Source organism: Barbatula barbatula, assembly GCF_947034865.1.
Source record: "Barbatula barbatula genome assembly, chromosome: 7".
Classification (NCBI taxonomy): domain Eukaryota; kingdom Metazoa; phylum Chordata; class Actinopteri; order Cypriniformes; family Nemacheilidae; genus Barbatula; species Barbatula barbatula.
The window spans coordinates 374,973-399,070 of record NC_136770.1 but is presented as its reverse complement, the minus strand read 5'-3'; the positions used below and the strand labels follow the sequence as shown (position 1 = coordinate 399,070).

The following is a 24,098-nucleotide window of genomic DNA, read 5'->3' as shown; positions in this document are numbered from 1 at the left end:
TTTAAATGCCTTCCATCATCTGCCCTAAAGTCAGTGGGTCAAACTTTGATGTTGATACGTATCTTTGCACTTTTTTAAGCGTGTATACGGAAATCCTTCCTCTGTTCTAGTGGACATACGGGTATACCTGCGTATCACACCACTGATGTCAATGACACGAGCACTGATGTTAGTCCACCTCAAACCTGATAGATGTAATCCCACATTCAATTTGAAAGCTAGTGTGATTCTTTTTTATATAGCGCACAAGTGTTATAGATCACATTATCGCTGGTGTTTCTGTATTATATTTGGTGAATACTGTCATTGGAGCTGACGGTCTCGGCCCTCATTATGAGTTGAAGGTTTAGAATGATGAAAAGGATTTTTTGAGCTATATTTTATTTTGTGATTCATTTGGATGGTGAAGCATCGTTTGTAAGTGTATAAAATCACAAGTGCTTTGTTTTTATGATGCCGTGTCAAGTGAATAAGGTTTTCAAAATACAAGTTTATTTCATGATGACAGAATTTAAGGGATGTATTCCTGTAAAACCGGAATGTGTTTTGCGTCCATACATTCTGTGTGATAAATCATTTCTTCTCCCTCCTCATGTTTTGTTCCGGCGCTGAAGAAAGCAGTGACTCGCTCCTGTCGTAATTACCGTTTATTGTTCGGCATGTGGAAACAGCATCCAGGCTTTAGCACTCACGGTTTGGGCTGTAAATTGAAAAGCTGCTGCAGTAATGAATCTCAACCAATTAACCAGAGCTTTGTTAATACTACCGTCACCTCACTCTCAGCTCTTCACACGCACGCACGCACACACATTTACATTTATTCATTTGGCAGATGCTTTTATCCAAAGTGACTTACATTGCATTATACTACAAATTAGTTTTCTAAGTTTGTGCGATCTCTGGGATCAGAGGCGTTGATTGCGTGTGTGTCCAGGAAAGGACAGTTTTCCTCATAACCCCCTCTCTCTCTCTCTCTCTCTCTCTCTCGCTGTTGTGATGTTGATTTGTCATTTGCTTCGGCCGTGTCATCTCATGTGACATATTCCTCCTCACCAGCACAACAGGAGGTGTGAGACCTCCTCCATCATTTGGGTTTTTTGACCCAAAGAAATACATGAACCCAGCAAAATTAGGGTTCAAATACTTATCATATCATATATTGTTGTTCTGTTTTCACAGAAATCTAAATTGAAAGCTCCAAAACAACACATATTTTCTTTTAAAAAAAAAAGGTTCAGGAGGAGTTTTCCTTAGAACAGGTTTTCTACAGAAAATGTATATATGTTTTATATACATTCAGCAGACTCGGTTGCCATCTTTAAAAAACGCCTAAAAACGCATCTCTTCCGTCAACACATCGCTGATTGATTTTTCCTAATTCTCTTCCCTTTCCTTCTTAAAAACAAAACTTACTATTCTTAGCTTTTTATACTGTGCTAGGCTTTAATGGACTAGTTTGATGCACTTATGTATTTTGTTGCCTTTGTTGTTATAATTGCTTCCAATGTTTCCTCATCTGTAAGTCGCTTTGGATAAAAGCGTCTGCTAAATGACTAAATGTAAATGTTATATATATTTTTAATACAATACTTTTATTTTATAATATATATTTGATATCTTATATTATTTCCTATATGAATTACTAAATGTATTTATATGTCTGAGCTCAAGCTGAGTCTCCTCCTCCTAAAACAACAAGACCATTTGTTTACCGTTATTATTGTTTTCATTAGACCAGATTCATTCACTTTTATTATTTTGTTAATTAATTGATCTTGTGATCTACATATTAAATTCTGTCTTATAATATTGCTATAAAGAAAGATTCCTGTTCATGTGATTTAACTTTGATGAATGGCTCAGTAGTTCAGACCTGGACGTTGAGAATGAGACTTTCTCTCGACGGGATCTTTCACTTCTGTCATTACGGCTCTAAACACAATTAACACTTTGTCCCACCAACACTAAATGATGAGCAGTGCAGCAGTGAGAGAGGATCATCTGAGCTTAAACAGAGAATCTCTCTCGCTGAACAAACGTCAGGCCGCATGTTCACACTTTTCCTCGCCGTCCCCCTCAGACACGCAGACAATTAAGTCGGCTGTCAGATGTGTCTGCAGAAATGTGATTGATGCAAACCGAGGGCACATTAATCCGCTTCCGCTGCATCCCACGTAAGAGAGAAGGGAAAGACAGGTGGGGGAGGACAGCAGCGTTCTTTAAGATGGCTCGCGCGGTGTGTCAGAAGATGGAGAACACTGGAAGGTGTTTTGGGGAGGGGGGGCAGATCAAATAAGAAGGATATCAGGTAATCCGGTAATTCTGCTCTGCTCCTCTCAAGCTGATTTAATTATTCCAGACTGAAAGCGCATTAATATGAAACTGACGTTTCTCATACTGTGTGTGTGTGTGTGTGCCAGCAGAAGCAGCTGAGGGTCTTTGGGGGGAATATTTCCTCTCGTTTATCTTGACTTCCGTCTCAGTCTCCTTCACTTTGTCCTCTATATCAGGACAAAGCCCTAAACATGCCGGCTGTACATTTAAGCGTGTGTATTCATCACTCTGTGTGTGTGACACAGGCCTCAAGCTAGAAAACTAAAAGCCGTCTCCTTTCTCTTCTCATTAAAAGAGGACACATCATGGAAAACATCATTCCTCGGCTTGTTTTCATGGCTGAAAAGAAAAACAATCGATGTGTGTCTTATGATTTATGTAGAAATGACTCTAAACTGATTCCTTTAAACCACACGACGTGTCTCAAACATGAATGAACACATGAATTGCACATTTATGAAGAGTTTGGTTCCAAAAAATTTCTGAAATCATTTTTTTTATTTGTCCAATGAATGTCAATCAAACTGCAGTTTGGTTTGTTTTGATTTAAGCCATAAAAACAAAAAACAAATTTACACAATAAAAACAAGATTTTTGAAAGAATCTCATTTGGGAAGCAAACTATTCATTTGTACAATCTGAATTCAGAATCTGGACTGAATCTGCCGTACGTAAGTTTAATAAATACAAATAAATGTTGTATGTTGATTTGAAGTGTTTGTTGGGATGGTTGTTGATTCATACAGATCACAGATTTACGTCAGGATTTTCCAGCCTCTCTTAGTTAAGAAACCTTGGCTAATGTTGTAAGTGGAAAAACAATACAAACCCTCACATAAAAACATCTGTAAAGTCAAGGTCTTCACCTCCTCGCCGTCTCTTCTGTGTTTCCCATCATCACTTTTCTCTCTGCGTGCGTGTGTGCTGCTGTGCTCTTTCCTCTCCTGCGCTGCTAATGGAAATTGAATTTGCATGAAATATGCGGCTTAGAAATTACATCTGACTCCTGAAGGAGACAATGGGCAGCACCAGCTCTGCCAGAACAGATCGATCTCAGAACGGATGCGATCGTTATGACGACGGCGATGTGATTATTTACGAACATGTATACAGAGAGCCCGAGCAATGTCAGACAGGAGATTGAAGTGATTTATCGAACTCGCCGTGGTGATATCTCACAGAATGTTGAGGAAGATACGGAAGCATCACACGGGGCGTCTTCACTCCCTCCGGTTCTGTCTCTCACACGCCGAGACTTTGATTTCTTCTGATCATAGTTATTAATCAAAGGCTGTCAAAAAACCTGTCATTATATTAACATTAACAGCCATCAAACTGTCTCAATGAACATCACACACACACACTCCGGATGTAATTGCAGTTTTTGTTCTCTACTGGAGAATGGTTTGCAGAGTTTAGTTTAGACCACTTTAGTCTCTTCTAGGTGGTCCGGGAATCCAATCTGGGTTTTCCAGAATGTCAGTGTGCAGGATGCTGTTGTTGTATAGTTGTGTGATCATTAATGTGTGTGTGTTTGTTGTACAGGTCCTCTGTTCGGCATGACGGGCAGTGATCAGCCCTTCAGTGTCAGTTCAGTGACCTCATTGCCCAGCGCGTACCCGCTCATGGCTCACCCGGCCTTCGGTCTGTTGTCCCCAGCGACGGCCCGTCCAGAGTTTGGTGGTCTGGGAGGATTGGGGATGTCCGCAGCCCTCGCAGCTCACCCGCAGCTGGGAGCTTTCTCAGGTACGTGTGTGTGTGTGTGTTAATCAAAATGCTTAATCATCAGAGATTTGAATATTAAATTCATGTCGAGAATTCTTCTAGTCTCATGTTGTGTTTGTTTATTCTCTTTTTCCTCAGAATGGTGGAGGGCAGCAGAGGCTCATGGGCGGAGTCCTCCAGCCTTCTTCCAGCCTTTTCTCAGCCTGCCCCCCATGTTCGCCCCGCCCCTTCACAACCACGAGCCCAATCCGTACACATCCAAAACCCCAAACAGGAGCAGTCAGTCGTCTAAAGGTACGAACGTGTTTAAAGCTCATGAGTTAAACAGAAGTGATGTAGCCTTCAGGCGGATGGAGTTCAGTCGTCATCGCCTCCAGCATCACATCATACAAACATCTTCACTTCTGTCATCTTCCCAAAAACATTTCCATCGGAACGTGTAGGCTTGCATTTTGTAGACAAAAATACTTTTTCTTTTTCAAAAACTTCTTATCATTGCAGTGTGACGTTTACACGTATGTATATACAGTATGTTGTAGTCTGATGTGTTTTGTGTGACCTCTGTTGACCTCAGGTGTGAACGGAGCCGTGAACGGCCGCTCGCTCTCGCCATCTGCGGCTAAAGGAACCGTGTCGGCCGCCGCGTCCCCCTCCCCCGCTCTCCGAGCCCCGGAGCGCAGCCGGACCCCCAACGCCAAAGCCCGCGACCGCAAGACCGGTCACCATAGCAACAGTACAGGAGATGTTCAGCAGGAGAAACCCTCGCAGAAAACTAAAGAGAAGGTATTTTGTCATCACAAAGCCTTCGCTAAACACACGACTGACTGTCTTTATGAGAGGACTCATGATTGACATCTGTTTGACCAATGCAGAAAGCCCGTAAGAAACAGACGGAGGGTTCCACCCTGAGCGAGAGCGAATCTGGATCCTCGCTGGATACGGACAGTGATGGGGTGAGCAGCAGTGATATCGATGATCTTGGAGAGGAAGAGGAGGATGATGATGATGAAGATGACGATGATCAGAGTAAAGACAGCGAGGAGTCAGACTCTGAGAAGGAACGTCAAAAGAAAAAGAAAATGAAAGTTAGTAGAAACACATGAATTAGAGCGCATTAGTTATTTTTCTTTTTGCTAAATGTCATAGATAATACCATCAATGTGATTTTTTTTAGCCAGGATTGTAGTGTGGTCACAGCTAGAAAGGGATCAATTCTTTTTTTCTCTCTCTCAGATTGCGACCTCTGGCCTCAGTAAGAAGGAAAAGAGCCGGTCAGCGGAGGCTCAGGGTTTTCGTGGCATCCCGCAGCGTAGCGCTCCTCTGGAATCCTCTCTTCCAGTTCACCTGCACCGCTCTTCACCCTCGCCGGCCCTGTCTCAGTCCTCTCTGCTCCCTCCGCCGGGTCACAAAGTCAAAGAGAGACCCCTCCACACCAGCGTCATCCAATCCACCGGCCTTGCAGCCGCCGCCAAACCGCTAGCGTTACTGGCTTCGCCGAAACGTTCCTCTCCGCACCTTACATCTTCTTCTAAAATAGCATCTGGCAAGCCCCTCCCCTCATCCCATCAGCCCCTCCCGCTTTCGTTATGCTCCTCCCCCAAGCCTCTTTCAGTGCCCTCCCCTCCCAAACCCCTCCCTCTTTCCTCCTCCCCCAAACCGCCTCCTCTCACCCCCTCCCTCAAGGCACAATCTCAAGCTTCCTCTCGTAATCCTCGAGGTCCGGCACTGGACGCTCTCACCAGCAGGAAGATTCTGGAAAGTTCTCTGGGCCACGTCACCGACTACAGACTGAACCAGGTGAGGGGTTTAATCTGGTCTTCCCCTCGAGGCCGGTTGTGTTCGTATCTATCTTTCCTATAGTTTCTAAAGTGCTGTTGGTATTCTGAATGTGTGTCTTGGGTTTGAAAAGGTCAGGAGTGTGAGGAGAGAGAGAATGATCTCTCTTCTCTTATCGTCAGTATTACTGAGACTTGAGTTGGTCATTGTGCATCACTTTATTAAGACTTTATAAAGACTACACTAATAAACTCGTCTTCTCCTCATACTCTCAAACATGAAGGTGCTTCAAGATACCATACAAGAACCTTTTTTGTGGAAATGTGAAGCTGGACCACAAAACCTGTCTTAAGTAGCACAGGGACATTTTAGGTAAAAGCCAAAAATACATTGTATGAATCAAAAAGATTTCTCAGAGATTTTTGTGAGGGGATGATCTGCTACAGCGCCTCTGACTAACAACTTCAAAGGCAATTTTCTCAATATTTAGTTTTCTTCGCACTCTCAGATTCCAGAGTTTCAAACTGTTATTTATTGTGATATCATAACAACCCACACATCAGTAGAAAGCTGTATTATTCTGATTTCAGATTGTGTAAAACATGACCCATAAAACTGGTTTTGTTGTCCAGGGTCAGAAATGGTTCCACAAAGAACCCTCGACATCAGAAGAACCCTTCTGTTCCTTCTGGTGAAAAGAGGTTCTTCAGATTATAAAAAGATTTGACTGAATGATTCTTTGTGCAAACAAAAAAGGTTCTTACGTGGCATCACTGTGTGCACCTTTCTTTTGAAAATGTTCATTTTAGTGTGAACTGTCCCTTTAAGACGGCCAGCACAATTACCACTTAAAAATATCTTATTGTTGTAATTAAACAGTGGAACCCAAAACGTGTCCCAAGGAAAACATCATCAGGACGTGATATTGACTTTCTTTGTTTCTCTCTCGTACAGTCTTTCCCGTCTCAGGACCAGACCTTTCCTCTCCAGTTAAAGAAACAGCAGTTTAAGATAAACAAGAGGACAGGAGCGCTATCATCCTCGTCTTCATCACAGCCGTCCTCCTCCGTTCTCTCCGTCAAACACAGTTCTGAAGCGTCGGGCCGAACCAAACCCCCGTCGGCTGTGTCGTCCTCTTCTCTGTCGTTTCCTCACGGTCTGCTGGCTCTCGCTCAGGCCAACGGCGTCATTCAGAGCACACAGGACGCCCCTCTGGCCCTCACCACCAAACCTCGCTCGGATCTTCCCGTTAACCTCAGCACGGGAGGCCGCAAGAGCCCCGCCGGCGCCTCTCCCACTCCCAACCACACACGCAAGAGCAAGACCCCCAAAGCGTTAGAGGCCTGGAGGGGTCTGTCCCAGAAACACCTGGTGCAGTCTCTGGTGGATCTGTTTCATCACAGCGGAGCCGAACAAGAGCTGCCCAGCAGCAAAGAGTCAGACGACTCCGCCGAGGATGAAGAGGATGAGGATGATGACGTGGAGGATGAGGAAGATGATGATGAAGAGGATTCAGATGATAGTCTCTCAGGTGCTTGTGCTGTTATTTGAAACTTCGCTTTTATTTTCGTTAGTTTCTTTTTTATTTTCATTTCTGTCATTTTAGTATTTGTACGTATATTTTCAGGTTTTTTGTTTATTTGGATGTAAATGCTGTTTCTAGTGTCAAGGGTCAACAATAAACGTCTTTTAAAAATAAATATCCAATATAGTTTTCCAGGAATCATTTTCTCTGTCTTTCTCAGAATCCGACAGTAACTCAGACAGCGAGCTGAATGGATCTGAAGGTGGCAAAAAGAAACGCAAGGATGCAGCGGCGGAGACGAACACAGACGGAGAGACGACTCCTCAGAAACTCCCTCATCTCAACTCATCCACCAATCACAGTCTGTCTGACTGTCTGCCACTCAACCTTCAAGTCATTAAGCCTTCCAGTGTGGCCACGCCCACCATCGTGAGCAGCTCCGGTGCCTTGACCTATCACAGCTCTCCTTCCTCATCCTACTCTATGGGCACTTCTCCAGGTAAGCTCCTCTGATGACATCACACCGCACCTGTCACAACCGATGAGAACCACGTGTGTGTGTGTGTGTGTGTGAGACAGTCAATGATGCTGAGTCTGGACCGGCCTGTATTAAAAAAACACAAAACAGAATTAATAAAACTGTGTTTGTATTAATGATGTCTTCCTCGTATGTTTGGAATATACCGGCTTTAATGTATCCAGTAACAGGAGCTGTGTTCACATGTTAGTTCACACACATGGAGTCATCACCCGTGTGTGTGTGTGTGCGTGCGTGTAGACTTCATCTGTTTTTTTCGTCTAAAGCTAACAGAGACATTTGTTATACAAAACACTCACGAATCCAGCAAACACGGCACAGATCGGCTCTTGGACGCCGTTCAGCATCTCTCACCGCAGCGGAATGAAATGTTTTATGTGAATGAAGCCGGAGCGTGTCTGCTGTAAAGCGTGTGGAATCTGTGAAGTATAATGAGTTGTTTTTGGAGAAGTGTCAGTATGCAGACGGTTATCTGAAGGAATGTTTGTTTGTGTGGGGTTACATGATGCTATCAGAGGTGTTTGCTAAAGCAAGAATCAATATTGCTAATGCTCTCTCTTTGCTAATTTGAAATAATAAAAAATGGAGCAAGTAATGACAAGTGTTTATGATGCGATATTTGTGTGGATTTGTGAGTTTTAGCTCAAGTGAACAAATTCCATAGACAAGCATTGGGTACAGAATCTGAGTCACATCTGTCAATCAAATATAAAGCAGACATTAAGACTCTTGGACTTGGACGGATTAGCGAACACCATGAACGGCACCCTGGCAACCGTTGCTGTGATGTGTAGTTCAATACAGGCAAACATCTAGTTTGGAGAAATGAAACATTTGTGTGTGTTTTTCAGGAATGGGGTCGATGACACACTTTGTTTACGTGTAATCCTGTGTGTGTTGTTATTGTTTGTTTGTGTGTCATTTTCTCTCTGGGATGGTGTGTGTGTATTGTAATGTGTTTTGTTGTGTTGTTCAGGCTCTGGCAAGAGGAAGCGGGTGATGAATGAAGATGATTTACGGGTTCCTCTGGAAATGGGGTAGGTTTAAACATGACTCAACGCCTGTAACTACACATCATTGTGTTCACATCACACTATAAATATCTCATTAACACCACACATGAGTAAACACAGCTCGATTCAACGCACTACAGTACCACACATGATCAAATCACCACGCTTATTGATTATTGACATTTATATTGCTTACTTACAATAAATAACACTACAGTGATTTGATACCATACACAATATCGTGTTCATTATTACAATTGTGTCATAATATTCATATCAAAATAAACAGATTTCTTTTAAAAACAGATTGGAGAATTGGCTTTTTGAGGGTTTTATTGAACCATCCTTATGCAAATGAATAAATCATTTTTTTGTGTTGTTTTGTATGTGTGTGTTGTAGCTGGCAGCGTGAGACACGGGTGAAGACGGTGGCCGGTCGACTCCAGGGAGATGTCGCCTATTACACCCCGTGTGGAAAGCGTCTGCGGCAGTACCCTGACGTCGTGAAGGTGACTTTCACCCCAATCTCGCATGTGCCCCCCCCTACTCTCGTGTGTCCCCCCCGGTCCCCCCAACTCTCGTGTGTCCCCCCCTCCTCCTCCTCCTCCTCTGTCAGTGTGCCATTAGCAGTTACTGGTCTAAGATCAGAAGTTTACCTTCACTAGCTGTGCACTGTTATGAAAACATCATAGTGCTAATGTCACTATATTCTCTCTTCTGTAGTATCTGTCCAGATACGGAATAACTGACATCACACGCGATAATTTTAGCTTCAGTGCAAAAGTAAGGGTTGGTGACTTCTATGAAGCGAGAGAAGGACCCCAGGTGAATGCCTTTCATCTCCTCTTTTTGTTTTCTTTACAGTCTGCTTTTTTCTCTCTGTCTGGTTCTGTCGCTCTCTCTGGATCTCTCTTTCATCTTGAACAGGACAGGGAATTTGATTGAACCCCGATTGTCTGAATTTCCCCTCTTAAACTGTTGGGAGTTTGGTGAAATAATCAGCCCTCGTTGCTTCCACAGGGCGATGCTTCATGTTTTGTCTGTCTTGTGAATTTACTTGACATCTGTCAGTGATCTGGAATGATTGAAAAGTGCTTCTGTTCTGAATTTACAGTTACACACATGAATGATGCTTTTTTACAGACAGAACAAACTAGAAGCCTGTCTGTGTTTTCAGTGCTGTCTTTATGACCCGCTTCTGTCCCTCGTCTGCCCTCAGGGTCTGCAGTGGTCTCTTCTGAAAGACGAAGAGGTCATCCCTCATATTCTGGCGATGGAGGGGAGACGGGGTCGTCCTACCCACTCAGAGCGTCAGCAGAGAGGCGGCGGAGAGTTCTCGGGCAGTCGGCGCCGAAAGGGCCGTCCCCTGAATCTGGGCGAGAGCGACTTCCCAAATCCATCGGAGGCCAAACTTCTGCGCAAACTTGAGGCTCAGGGTACAGTGCACACTCAGAAAAACATATCTTGAAGATCAACATGATTCTTTCGAACGCACTCAAAGAGAGCGCTGTTCAATTCACGGGGTCGATAGCAGAATTTTGACAGCAGTGTTTGTGATTCTTCGTGGCAGAAATCGCCCGACAGGCCGCTCAGATGAAACTTATGAGGAAACTGGAGAAACAGGCGCTCGCACGGGCAGCCAAAGAGGCCCGAAAACAACAAGGTAAACACCCCCCCAAACACACACACACACACACAAACACCTCATGGATCTCACACACACATGTTTCACTAAACATCTTGATGTCTCTTACAGCCGTCATGGCCGCAGAAGAGAGACGCAAACAAAAAGAGCAGATGAAGATTTTCAAGCAGCAGGTCAGTCGCATCCGATCCGCCGCTTCACTTCTTAAAATGCGCAGCAGCATTTTTAATTACCAGACGTTTCTCTTCTCTCTCACCAGGAAAAGATAAAGCGCATTCAGCAAATCCGCATGGAGAAGGAAGTCCGCGCGCAGCAGATTCTCGAGGTACTGAGAGACTGCGGACAAAATAAGTTCTTAAAATACACGCCGCCGGTTTTTAACGTTGAGACGGCAGAATCACTCACTAACATTTCAGGGCGTTTTGAATTCTGCACAATGTTTCTGGAGACTAATGCTAAATTGGTCTGGCGGACAGTCGTTGAATATTAAATCCGCCGCCTCCCGCGTCTCAAAGCAGAGGTGAATTAGACATAAAAGATGTTTTTTTCATCGCACAATGGCAGTTCTTGCATAAGTAGCAGTAGGAAGACACTGTTTACTTTACTCAGCCAATTACAGAAGCTTCACAAGTGTTTTAGCCGACCAAAATCTAATTGGAGCCGACACGCTTGGCAAGTCATTCTGAACAGGATTTCTTTCTGTTTGTAATTACGTATTTAAATTTACGGCTAATTCGCCTTTGCTTTCTGTTCATATTGCTTTTGTCAGAACCAGAGAGGAATATTGAATAGTTCAGAAGCGTTCCCGCTGTTGATTCTGACCCCGGAAACCTCAAAAATCTCAAACCGTGAGAGACAAAAGGGGCTTTCCTGTGTGTTAGTAGGAGTTATAAATAAAGCAGATGTTGCTTTAGCATGTGTCATTGAGGCTTAAACCCGTAGAGGCGGCACAGCTCTGACCCCAGACCTGTTTTGTGTTGGCAGGCAAAGAGGAAAAAAAGAGAAGAGGCTGCCAATGCCAAAATGTTGGAGGCGGAGAAGAGAATAAAGGTCAGTTTTGGAGCGAGAGTAGACGCTGCACCTATTTTATGCATTACCAATAGTCACCGTGGAAACCCCCCCCATCCCCATCCATCCCCCCGACTCCAGCAAACCATTAACATTCCTGATGTATAACAAGAAAGCGTCTGCTGCGTCTGACTGATGTCTGTGAGGGGAAATGAGTTTGACATCTGGATTTTCACTATATAACATGAGCTCCACATCTTCTCACGTACAACCCGCCGCAAGTTATTCAAATTAACATGAATGTTTATATTTTAGTAGACTTTTGATCAATTTTTAGATTATATTCCAGCGCTTTCAGAAAAACTGATCAGATTGGGTCTACACCGGGCGCGATGCTACACGACACGGCTTGTTCTAATGGTATAGTCAAGCCGCACCGCATCCGTTGTGTGGACAACATTAATAATTATTATGGGTTCTAATGCGTTTTGTTGCATCGCGCCGCGTCCGGTGTAGACACGGTGTGAGGAATATGTAGAGATGTTCTCTTGTGAGAATATAAACTGATGGTAAATCTCTTTCTGTGTAGAATTGATTCAGGACAAAGAAACAAACTTAAACTTTGTATGAATGTCACATGAATCTTATGAGATTTCACAAAGCAAAACCATTTAACATATAATGTCTGCAAAAATCTCCTCATTTACATGAAAGTCTGATTTGTATGAATATCAATCAAACTGCAGTTGGTTTTTAAGCCGTAATAACATAGAAAAACTAAAACAATAAAACACATAATCACATAATAAAAATCATGGTTTTTGAAAAATCTTTAGAATAATTTGGTTCCAAAATGAGAGTAATCATCAAACTAAAAATTCTATCAAACAACATAAAAAACACAAATTAAAAGCATCCTGTTACAGGACACAACATTACATTTGATTATATTCATTTTTCATCAAAGAAACTAGTATTATCCACAATTATTATAAAAACCTTCAGAACATGGAAAACAATATGTTTGAATGAATGACATGATGTGTTCTCAGTCTCAGACACGCACACGTCTCATTGCTGGTTTGTTTGTACACTTGTGTGTTGTGATGATGCTTAAATCATTCTTTATGTTTTGTGTGTTTTTAGGAGAAAGAAATGAGACGTCAACAGGCTGTTATTCTCAAACACCAGGTGTGTGTCACAAACCGCTCTCATAATGACCCATTATACTGTAATTCTGATGTATTCAGACATGTTTATACAGTATTATGAAGTGTTTATTGTGCATTATGAGTAAAAACTGAAAGCACATGAAGTCAGTCTGTACACACACCAGAGGGAGAACCTCATGAAACCTGTGAAGAAAACGTCCAGATCACATTTCAAATACAATTAACATTTCCATTTGACATTATCTTAGCAAATATATTTCATTCACATTGTATATTGTAGGTGTATTTTTGTTCAAACTTAAAGAGAAATATTCCAGCATTTTTTATTTGAATGATGTAAATTATTACAGTAAAGAGAGTCACGACTGAAAATCATCTCCCCCCAAAAAATATTCTAATAATGGAAAAACATGTCGGTTTGGATCAAAGAACGACTAAATGTAAATGAATAAATGTCTCAGTGCAAGTATAAAGAAATACACTATTATAGCTGGTATTGTTGGCAGGTATGTAAATGTGATGTGGACATGTTGTTGACAGGTTTTGTGAATGGGTTGTGTCTTGTTTCTCTCGGGGTAATCTCATGCTTCTGGTACTGGGCTCTTCTATCTCTTTGGGGTTCAAGGCTGAAGTTTAATTTGGATTTCTTCTTTGAAATGACGCTGTGATTTATTTATACATTTTTTTCTGTCTCATAATACTTTGCCACCTCTCTCTCTCAGGAGATGGAGAGGCATAGACTAGATATGGTATGGGTATGTTTCATCTTCTGTACATCTAACACTCGCATCGTGACTCCTGGTTGTGATCTGATGTCATAGCGGCACATGTTGAAATGTAGCGCTGGCTGCTGTCAAAACTACATTTTCCTTCTGCATGGCTTTTCAAGCAAACACCGAGAACCAAAAGACAAACTGCATCGCCTACATCTGCTGTGTGTGTCAATGAGAGAGAACCGGCTTTCATGCAGCGGGCCTGTGGCTGTGTTTGTGTTTGTGTCTGTGTGTGTGTGTGTGTGTGTGTGTGTGTGAAGCCTGTTGAATACACACTCTCATTGGTGGAACGTGCCACACACCCTCATTCCACGTGTCGACCCAGTGAATACTGTTGTGAATGTTTGTGTGTGTGATGTTGCAGAGTGTTTGTCCACACGTTGCATTTGCACTGTGCTGATTGTACCGCCCTGTGAGGTCATCAGTGCGGGTCAAAGGTCATAGTGCCTGAACAATGAGAGAAGCTAAGGACACTTGAGCTTCTCTCTGTCGTACATTTCATGTCATCTGTGGGTCAGATATGAAGCCGATCAGTTTTAAAGTCCTTAAAGACAACATGAAATGTTTTGTTGAGAAGAGTTCACCAAACGTTATCTCCGTGATGCCCTGCTGATGTGAGCAAGAAACATTAGAAATAACGCAAGACAAGTTAAAAAAGGCTTGAATTTCATTTCATGTTGACTTTAATGTTGTAGTAACAGTGGGTCTCATTCACTAATAAGAGTGTTCAAGTGTTCTTACCGCTTTGAGCAGAAAGGGTTTGCACAGATTTCCTTTTTTATGTTTTTTTAAATAGACCCCAACTCAACATGTTCTATTCGTTGCATGTAAAGGTTTAAATTGGCACTTGTGGCGACAGTCTGTTTCCTATATTCCCAAGTCCTTAAAAACACATTCATATAATAATACAAATGATCTTTACATGTTAAGGCTGATTTATACTTTGCGCTGTAGTTTTTGTGTAGCGATGGTGTTAACAGTCCTGACGTCTGATGCATTCGTGTATTTTAAATCAGCGTATATAAATGCAAACTTGTGACAAATGGCTTGTCTGCATGGTCTTGACACGGGTTTTTACCCACATGAACAGAGTTAGTGAATGAGACTGTGTATGGACAGAAGACTGAAGTACAGGGAGATTTTTCTCTTGGTTAAGAGCTTGTAACAGTAGCTGTGCTAATCTAACTGAAGACAGCTTTCCTCCTCTCACCTGCCCATCACATCTCTGCCTTTTCTTTTCTTCTGTCTTCTGATAAAGCCGTAACACACGTTTACATGGCTGTCTCATCCCGGCCATCGCAATGTCTCCGTTCACACACACACACACACTCTCTCTCTCTCTCTGTGTCTCTGTGCTAAACCACGCTGATCAGTTTTATCGCCCGTCTCTGGCTTATATGTTTGGTGTGTCGTGTGCTGTCCCGAGATGAACGATAGAATGGTTTTGTCTTTTCAGGAGAGGGAGAGGAGAAGACAGCACGTTATGCTAATGAAAGCGGTGGAGGCTCGGAAAAAAGCTGAGGTGAGCAAAACCAACCGGATAAATAAATGAAGAGCGTTCTTCCCCTGCATCTCAAGGCTTCTTGACTCTCAAAACAAATCCTTTTCAAATAAAGTACCCATTCCACACAAAAAAGGGCCCAAAGTGTTCTTGTAGAACATAATATTGTGATGTCAAACGCTCTTGATGCCGGTGTTGTGTTAATACCCCGCCGTCAGTCCGGTGGGTTAGTGAAGTCTCTCTTCTGCCCCCCGCAGGATCGTGAACGCCTCAGGCAAGAGAAGAGAGATGAGAAACGACTCAACAAGGAGAGAAAGATGGAGCTCCGGAGGCTGGAGCTGGAGATGATCCGAGAGATGAAGAAACCCAATGAGGACATGTGTTTGACAGATCACAAGGTAACAAGACCTCAGACCAACCGTTTAAAGCAATCCTTCTCCCAAATCATTTACTGCTCACCATCCACAACACACAGGACTTTATTCAGTGTGTGAAACACAGAAAGAGAAAACCGCTGAATGTCAAAGCTGTTAATACTGTGAACTGGTCCTTAAACAATCCTTCATAAACCTTTAATGTGTGAGAGAACTTCATATATTTCCTCCATCAATAACTGAAAGACTCATCCAATCAGAACGCTCAAAGAGACTTATTCTTGTTCTTTTCTGTTTTTATTGTAGTTTTATTTAATGACATTTTATTTTCAAATGTTTATGTGAATTACATTTTATTATGTAGTTTGGTCATTTATTCATTTATTTTAGAATGACTGTTGATGTTTAATTGTTTTATTTGATTTTTTTGCAGTCCAATGAATGTCAATCAAACTGCAGTTTTTGATTTAAGCCACAATAACTCATAATACACAGCTTACTTACACAACAAAAACATGATAACGTCATAAAAGCCTGATTTTTGCAAACATTTAAAAACGGAGCGATCTCATTTTGGAACCAAACTCTTTTTGTTGATGATAAATTAGCTCTCAGCTAGGATGTCATCAGTAGATATGTGTGAATCTACTTGAGACCAAACACTGCCATCTAGTGGTTAGTTTTGTTTTAAAGGAACGGTGTGTGTGTGTGTGACAGGCTCTTCCTGAGATCCCTCGTCTTCATGGTCTGGTGCTGCCCGGCCGTGTGTTCGCAGACTGTCTGATGGTGGTGCAGTTCCTGCGGAGTTTCGGGAAGGTTTTGGGGATGGAGGTGTCTGAGGTGCCCACTCTGGGTGTCCTGCAGGAGGGACTGCTCAACCTGGGCAACAGCATGGGTCAAGTGCAGGACATGCTGGTTCGACTGCTCTCATCTGCTGTGTCTGATCCAGGGTTACCTCCAGGACACAGGGTAAGAGACGAAGACGCCATGACATGAGCCGGACTGGACCAGAAAAATTAAGCTTCCGTTATCATAGTTTGACCTGGTTTCCAGAAAATACAGTCACTATATCAAATAAATCAGATTAAAGTAAAAAATGGAATATCATGAGCATGAATAAACACATCTTTAGTGTATAAATAAAGGTGTGCGTCTCTCTGTGTTTTGTTCAGGCGAAGTCTATCTTGGGTGACCACTTGACTAATGTGGGTTTAAACCGAGATAACGTGTCTGAGGTTCTTCAACAGTATATGGAGGCTCACTGCGCTCAGACAGACCTCACTGATCTCAGTCTGAGTCTCAGGACCAAATCTTTTCAGGCTCACACGCCGGCTCAGAAAGCATCTGTCCTCGCCTTTCTGGTCAACGAGGTGGCCTGCAGCAAAAGTGTCATCAGGTACGAAGAAGTTCAATCAGCATTGTGTACAGTTAACTAGTCCTAACAGTGTTCAGATTCACATACAACGGTGTTTTTAGTTTCTACAACAATTTAATGCTTTTTATTACATTTTCTCTTCTTTTTTGTTACACCAGCATTGGCACAATATTATTTTTGAAATAACAACGCATTGAGAGAGAGAGAGAGAGAGAGAGAGAGAGAGCTCTCTGTATTTCATTCCACCGATCAATGAGTTCATCATGTGATGTGTGTTTGTGTGTTCGCAGTGAGATCGACAAGAGTCTGGAGCACATGAACGTGTTGAGGAAGGATGAGTGTATCGTGGAGGGCAAACTGAAGAAGTGAGAATCTCCGTACAAACAATGACCGTGTTTCAACATACCAAGACAAACTAACCGAAGCCGTGTGTGTGTGTTTGCGCAGAATGAAAACAATCTACGCCAAACGGACCGGAAAACGTGAAGCCGTCACCGGAGGGGAGGAGCCTCACGCTGCAGGCGCCTCTGTGATTGGTCACAAGCGCAAGCGGAAATCTGGGGACAGTGATGAGGACGATGATGAAGATGACGACAGCGATGATGCTGCAGACGAAGATGACGAGGACGAGGAGGAAGACACCAAAAAGGGCAAGAAGGTGGAGACGTGTGATGAGGTAAGAAGCGGTTTGTTTCAGACATGGCAGTGTGTTGCGTTGGGACATCTGTACTGATGTCATGTGTGTCGTCAGGATGAGGGAGATCCAGCCACAAGTGTTGAAGAGCTGGAGAAACAGATCGAGAAGCTTTCAAAGGTAAAGAAAGGCATTATGACTGAACACACACACACACACACACACACACACACACTCTCTCTCTTTCAGTCAGTCATGTGTGTGTTTTTCTGTGAGTACAGCAGCAGAATCTGATCCGCCGGAAGCTCTTTGAGTCGTCTCACGCTCTGAGGTCCATGTCATACGGTCAGGACAGATACCGCCGCAGATACTGGGTCCTGCCTCAGTGTGGAGGGATTTATATAGAGGCCATGGAGAGCGGAGAAGGTGAGTCACTAGAAGTGGATTTTCTGGCACTTTGGGGGCATATTCCAACGTACTTTACATCCGCAGAAGTCTTTGCATCAGTTTGTGTTAAGTGTTGACGCAGCACCTCTCTTCTGTAGGTCTGGAGGAGCTGGAGAAAGAGCGAGAACGATTAAAGAACTTTCAGACAGTGCAGGTGAAAGAAGAGCCGCAGGAGGAGTTAGCACAACATCAGCAGCAGCAGGAGGAGGAAGAGGAGGAGGAGGAGAGACCTGTAGTACCTGTGAAGGAGGAGGAGGTGAAACAGGAGGACAAACCCGTGGATCCCCATCAGGAAACAGATAAAGAGATGCGCTTCTCCCCGCTCAAAGAACTTCAGGGAACAGAGGCTGTGACCACGCCCCCTCAGCCACCTAAGCTCCGCCCCTCAACGAGCCCCTCCTGCCAGGAACTGCCTCACACACCTGCAGGGCTCAAGGGCGTAGCCGCTGACACCACATCAGCATCATCTCCGGCTCGCTCTCCAACTACCTCCAAGCTGACCGAAGCTAGCAGCCTGGGCCCGGAGCATTCCGTCCCTCCTCCTCTGCAGCTCAGCGTCCCGGCCCACGTCCTGCAGCCACACGCGCAGCTCCTGCACAACGATCACCTGCTCAGGGTCCTCGGCGAGCGCAGCGGCCACTGGTTCAGCCTGCTACCTCGCTCACCCTGCGACGACACCTCCCTCAGCCAGCCCAAAACTCCTCCTCCGACATCTACCTCCTCTCTGCACCATCATCATCATCTGCTCTCTCTGTCATCATCCATCAGTCCTCTGAACCCCTCACCTGCCGGCATACAGGTATCGGCTCAGGCTCATCTGTTACTGTTTAGGCCGTTTGACGTAACCTAGCATGACCGTTCTTACCTCTGTGATGTTCTCCAGGTGAAGTCAGGTGGATCTCTCATGGGTTTATCCATGTGCAGTTGGTCCGGCGGGGTCATCAGCCCCAATCTGCCCCTGTGTAGCAGCCCCCTGCACACGTACCCGTCAGCGGAGGGCAGCGCCAGCCCTCTCCTGGCCCCCAGCGTCTCCACCAGCAAAAGCGGCTCTCCTGTTCCCACCGGAGAGAAGCTGACGTGTGCCGCGTCTCCTGCGGCCCTGGAGCTTCCCAAAAACCACGATCACCCCGAACCTCTGCCTATACCCGAGGGTGAGTGAACTGCAGAAATATAACAGGGCAAGATTTACCCATTGGTCGCATGCAGTGTTGTTGATGTGTTTTGGTGTGTTTTCAGACATGCTTTTGGGCTGGTGGAAGGTGACGGATATGGAGGAGCTGAAAGCACTCATGAACGCCCTCCACAGTCGAGGAATCAGAGAGCGAGCACTCCAGAAACAACTGCAGAAATCCATCGAGCTCATCACGCAAACGTGCAACAAGAACAAAGAGGGTGAGTGCAACCACAAACTCTTTCAAACAAGAAACAAAACAAAGAAATGATGAAGGGGCGGGTTCTCATGAGCAGTTTGTTTGGCAGTGGCAGTCATGGAGGTGTCGGAGCTGGACGAGGGTCAGGTTTCCGTGGAGACGCTGCAGGATTGGTGCGTGGAGGAGCAGGCCATGGAGACGGACATCGCTCTGTTGCAGCAGGTGGAGGAACTAGAGCGGAAGGTGACGTCCGCCAGCCTGCAGGTCAAGGTGAGTGCGCAGATGCTTGGCAGCTTTCATCGGTTACGTGCGAACAGACCATCGGTTAACATTTCTCACAATCCCTCGCTTTAGGGCTGGGCGTACCCAGAGCCGCAGTCCGAGAGAGAAGACCTGGTGTATTACGAGCACAAGCCCCTTCCCAAGCGCCGCCCGGGGGAGGAGTCCCAGGAGGAGCGATGCTTGGAGAAGGGCCTGATCCGTCGCTCCGACAACCCGCTGGACATCGCAGTGACACGACTTGCCGATCTGGAGCGGCACATCGAGAGAAGGTACCTGCGGAGCCCCTTAGGGACCACCATCCAGATCAAACTGGATAATGTGGGTACGGTCACTGTCCCCGCACCTGCTCCATCCACTAGCGCTGGAGGGGAAGGGTAGGTCATCCGGACTGGCGGCCTTCGCCTCTGCTCCTCCTCCTCATGCTCTCCCTCTCTCCTCTGTCTGCCGGGCCGGGGCTGAGCCGCTCTGCTCATCCGTCTCACCCTGCTCCAGCTTCGGTTTTGGTTTCTCGTGCTTGGTTTTTGTCCCTCCCAACTCCCCACCCCCGCCTGCACCCTTCTGTTTACGGCTGCATGGTTTTAATGAGCAGTGTGCCAACTTTGTTTTCCAGCTGTGAATTTCTTTCACAAGTCCAGAACTTGGTGTTTTCTCATGTGTTCTGAATGCATGGTACACTGCACTCTTCATGTGTATTTGGGTGTGACATTGTGTGTGTGTTGTGATGATGTCAAACCCGTCGGCTGATCACTGTGTGTGTGTGTATAGGGGAGAGGAGGAGATCGCTCCCGGGATGAAGCTTTGGAGGAAAGCTATGAGTGACGTCCGCAGCTCTTCTCAGTTGGCCATGTGTTTACAGCAGCTGCAGAAATCCATCGCCTGGGAGAGATCCATCATGAAAGTGGTCAGTCTGTTCACCTGTACACATATCTTGAGTGTTTGCCAGTGAAAATGGACACAAAACAAACTCTCTCTCTCTCTACAAACTATTTTAAATGTGATTCATTGACCAAAAAAACTAAATGAAATTATGTATTTATTTTCAGCAGATATTGAAATTAGCGACAAATAAATAAGTGCAACATAAGAAGTTTCCATTTTTCTGTTTTAATTTGACATTCATACAGTATAAGAAGTTAAAATGAATTTGTATTAAATAATATCATAAGGTATTAAAGTGGCTGTTGTTTGTTAAGCACATCAGAATCAGAAGAGCTTTATACACATTTTTTACACAATGACAGTACAAATATAATAAGATATACAGTCTAAAAGATTCTAAATATGCATATATAAAATAAAAGACTATTGTACAGATAATGGGGGATAATAACATATACGAGCCATTGTACAGGGTATTATATAGCAGAATATACATATTAACAGATTGCAAATGGAGGTAGCGTTATATACATCTAGAAACACTATAGACTCTCAACAGCATGTAGTTGTTGAGAGAGTAAAGCTCCTGTTGTTGATGTTGTTGTTTTTGTTTGTTTGCAGTACTGTCAGATGTGCAGAAAAGGTGATAATGAGGATCTGCTTCTGCTGTGTGACGGCTGTGATAAAGGATGTCACACCTATTGCCACAAACCCAAAATCACCAACATCCCCGAGGGAGACTGGTACTGTCCTGCCTGCATCTCCAAGGTAACCACATCCCATCGCCACGGCTTATTTCTTACCTGCAATTATTATTATTTTTACAATAGCTTACACAATATGTGAAAAGAGTCTACCTCATATAATTAAAAAAACAACTTAAAGCTTTTATAATGCTTTGTGCACACAAACAGCTGCGGAATAAAAACATTAAGAGACCGTTTCAGAGACTCTTTTTCTAGATACTTGTTAAAGTAAAATTATCATTTTTGTTTCGTTCTGTGAACTACTAACGATATTTCTCCCAACAAAAATCTTGTTTCTATTTGCATTTAATTGCAAAAAATAAAAGGAAAACTAGAGAAACGGGTGAAAATAACAGATGAGATGCCGCGATTTTTTAAGATCTCAAATTATCGTTATACAGAATTTTTCTCCATTTTTTTTATTAAATCATCATTTCAGGCAAGCGGTCAGTCACCTAAAACTAAGAAGCAGCAGAACCGTACAGCACCAGCCAGTGGAGGAAAGAAGGCGACAGAATCCGCCAAGAAAAACAAGAAACAAGCGGAAGCGTGTGAAGAAGAGACGGCCGGCACCAGCAGCAACAACAACAGCACCCCAAAGAAATCAGCAAACACCTCCAACCAGAACAAGAAGAACACGTCCACCCCGTCACCCGTGACCAAACCCGACAGTCCCGCCTGTGTGAAGAGAGCAAAAACAGCCCGAGATAACAACAGAGACCTGGGCCTGTGCAGGTGCCCTCCTCGCTCTCTCTCTCTCTCTCTTTATCACGTGTGACGTTTGTTTCTCAGTGCTTTAAAATGTTTGTTTTTTCAGGATTCTATTGGCTGAACTGGAACGTCATCAGGACGCCTGGCCGTTCCTCACACCCGTCAACCTCAAATCTGTCCCGGGATACAGGAAAGTCATCAAAAAGCCCATGGACTTCGCCACCATCCGAGAGAAACTGGTCAGCAGTCAGTAAGTGTCTTTCTGTCCTGGTTCATTTCATCATTTACACCTTACAGAAGAGTCCAGAGGAAGAAATGTTGCTCTGTTGTTCAGGTATCAGAACTTGGAGACGTTCATCATCGACGTCAACCTGGTGTTCGACAACTGCGAGAAGTTCAACGAGGATAACTCGGACATCGGCCGGGCCGGACACAACATGAGAAAGTTCTTCGAGAAGAGGTGGACCGAACTTCTGAAGCAGACCAATTGATCTGCCGTCAGCCGTCTCGCACCCAAACAGACACACAGCTTCGTGCAATAACTGATCCTCGGAGAAGAGTCGCACTGAAATGTCATCCAGCCGGAGATAAATCCCTGTCCACTACCTGTAAATATGTCCGTTGGTTTTGTTGTTTTTACGTTCTGGTTAATATTATAGTGAGTTTATTTAATTTTTTAAATGATTATTTATGAGAAAATAAAAAAGAAAGGTCCACTCTTCGTTTTCTATGAAAAGGAAGAAATAGCAAAACTGCTTTAAATCAAACGGAATGTTTATTGTTTATTGTTTGTTTGTGTTTTTGTTTTATTTTTCCTCTCCAAATACGAAACAAAGCCAAGAAAAAAAAGGAACGAAAGAAAGAAAGAAACTGTTTACACTGATCTGTGCCAGACGGCATCAGAGTATTCTGTAACCCTCTGTGTATCACTGTACACGCTGACAGCCGTCCCGTGTGTACATACTGTCTATTCATGTCAATATATATGATGGAGTCTGCTTCGGAATGACGTGTACATATTGTTTCAGACATCGGCTATTGTTTATGCCTTAGAACGATTGTAGCAATTGATTTTAGTCTTAAAGTGATGAATAATATACATTTATTGTTTGTACAGTATATACATATCCTCTACAAAACACTGTGGTCTCCTTAATCTTAGTAGTGCCTACCCTTCAGAACAGGGTCTAGGGAAAATACAAAAAATCCTTTGCTTTGCTTTGGTTTTTTCCCCATGTTTTGTAACGTCATTGTTTTCTTCTCTAAAACCCATCAAGGCCTCCGCTCAACAGGCATACTGTACGAAACTGTGGGAGTATTCTTCAGTATCCCCCCATCGGCCCCAGAGCCGCCCGCCCGTCCGGGCTCACTGGAGGCAGCTAGAACTGAGTTCTTTTTGTACCTGCGTCAGAGTACTTGAAGTTATTTTATTTAAAGATATTGTGGGAAACAAATGGTAGCGTTCTTTTTGTAGAAGCATTATTTTTCACTAGTGGATGTGTGTGTGTGTGTGTGTGTGGATGTGAGAGTGTGTGTGTGTGTGTGTGTGGATGTGAGAGTGTGTTTGTGCGACTGTGTGGATGTTTGGCACGAACTTATTAAAAGGATGTTTTTAAATCCACAAAGTGTCTCCGGTGGTTTCTTTGCACTTCATTGCTGTCGCTCATCTTTCCTGCTGTTGAACTGAACACTTACTGCGCTCGATTAATGATCCGTCAAATAATAAATCTGTGAACTATATTCAAATGTCAAACTGCTTCGGCTGTTGCTATTTAAATTAGATTTATCTGTGAGATGCACACACTAACAAAACCTTTAAATATCACAAAAACAACCTTAACTTTAATTTAACTTCATCAAATCTTTCAAAAAGCCATTGATGTGATTATTTTTAGTGGGACATGTTACATGTATAAAAAAATACATCTATTATTTAAGCTTGCGTATTAAAATGAAATGCGTATTCAATGAACACTTCATATTTTAAGTAAATTATACAATACAATGTCAAACATCTGAAGGAAAGACTGATGTGTAAACCGGATTATCGTCTCAGTCGGTTCTAGAGGTTTTAGTGTCGATACCGTAAACACGCGGTTCATTTAGGACAATCACGATATAATCACGGTAACTCCGAGCAAGACTGACGATATTGACCACATATTAAAGAGACTGACAGGTATAGGCCTATGACGTCATTAAAGATACATCTGAGGGACTCTGATTTACTTCCTTTTATTATTTACATGAATTTCCCTTTTTAATTGATT

General features: G+C 43.6%; 1 protein-coding gene across 11 annotated transcripts in view; it reads left to right on the top strand.

The window, feature by feature from the left end:
• baz2ba (bromodomain adjacent to zinc finger domain, 2Ba) overlaps window positions 1-23,447 on the top strand; it is a 65,982-nt gene extending 42,535 nt beyond the window's left edge. For 4 of the 11 annotated variants that reach the window (XM_079460944.1, XM_079460943.1, XM_079460945.1 and 1 more), the window contains exons 4-38: window positions 3,880-4,080; window positions 4,198-4,353; window positions 4,634-4,842; window positions 4,932-5,144; window positions 5,293-5,856; window positions 6,790-7,366; window positions 7,581-7,859; window positions 8,875-8,935; window positions 9,312-9,420; window positions 9,635-9,736; window positions 10,131-10,347; window positions 10,482-10,574; window positions 10,668-10,729; window positions 10,816-10,881; window positions 11,541-11,606; window positions 12,711-12,755; window positions 13,459-13,491; window positions 14,966-15,031; window positions 15,268-15,408; window positions 16,102-16,353; window positions 16,557-16,780; window positions 17,050-17,124; window positions 17,207-17,435; window positions 17,511-17,573; window positions 17,675-17,819; window positions 17,939-18,639; window positions 18,724-18,991; window positions 19,077-19,232; window positions 19,320-19,480; window positions 19,565-19,866; window positions 20,258-20,393; window positions 20,993-21,139; window positions 21,557-21,852; window positions 21,935-22,078; window positions 22,163-23,447. In XM_079460944.1, coding sequence (XP_079317070.1) covers window positions 3,880-4,080; window positions 4,198-4,353; window positions 4,634-4,842; window positions 4,932-5,144; window positions 5,293-5,856; window positions 6,790-7,366; window positions 7,581-7,859; window positions 8,875-8,935; window positions 9,312-9,420; window positions 9,635-9,736; window positions 10,131-10,347; window positions 10,482-10,574; window positions 10,668-10,729; window positions 10,816-10,881; window positions 11,541-11,606; window positions 12,711-12,755; window positions 13,459-13,491; window positions 14,966-15,031; window positions 15,268-15,408; window positions 16,102-16,353; window positions 16,557-16,780; window positions 17,050-17,124; window positions 17,207-17,435; window positions 17,511-17,573; window positions 17,675-17,819; window positions 17,939-18,639; window positions 18,724-18,991; window positions 19,077-19,232; window positions 19,320-19,480; window positions 19,565-19,866; window positions 20,258-20,393; window positions 20,993-21,139; window positions 21,557-21,852; window positions 21,935-22,078; window positions 22,163-22,319 — 6,716 coding nt within the window. In that variant the 3' untranslated portion in view covers window positions 22,320-23,447. The remainder of the gene's footprint in view (window positions 1-3,879; window positions 4,081-4,197; window positions 4,354-4,633; window positions 4,843-4,931; window positions 5,145-5,292; window positions 5,857-6,789; window positions 7,367-7,580; window positions 7,860-8,874; window positions 8,936-9,311; window positions 9,421-9,634; window positions 9,737-10,130; window positions 10,348-10,481; window positions 10,575-10,667; window positions 10,730-10,815; window positions 10,882-11,540; window positions 11,607-12,710; window positions 12,756-13,458; window positions 13,492-14,965; window positions 15,032-15,267; window positions 15,409-16,101; window positions 16,354-16,556; window positions 16,781-17,049; window positions 17,125-17,206; window positions 17,436-17,510; window positions 17,574-17,674; window positions 17,820-17,938; window positions 18,640-18,723; window positions 18,992-19,076; window positions 19,233-19,319; window positions 19,481-19,564; window positions 19,867-20,257; window positions 20,394-20,992; window positions 21,140-21,556; window positions 21,853-21,934; window positions 22,079-22,162) is intronic. The other 7 variants (XM_079460939.1, XM_079460938.1, XM_079460940.1 and 4 more) reach the window with 6 other exon arrangements.
• Window positions 23,448-24,098: the final 651 nt, after the last annotated feature.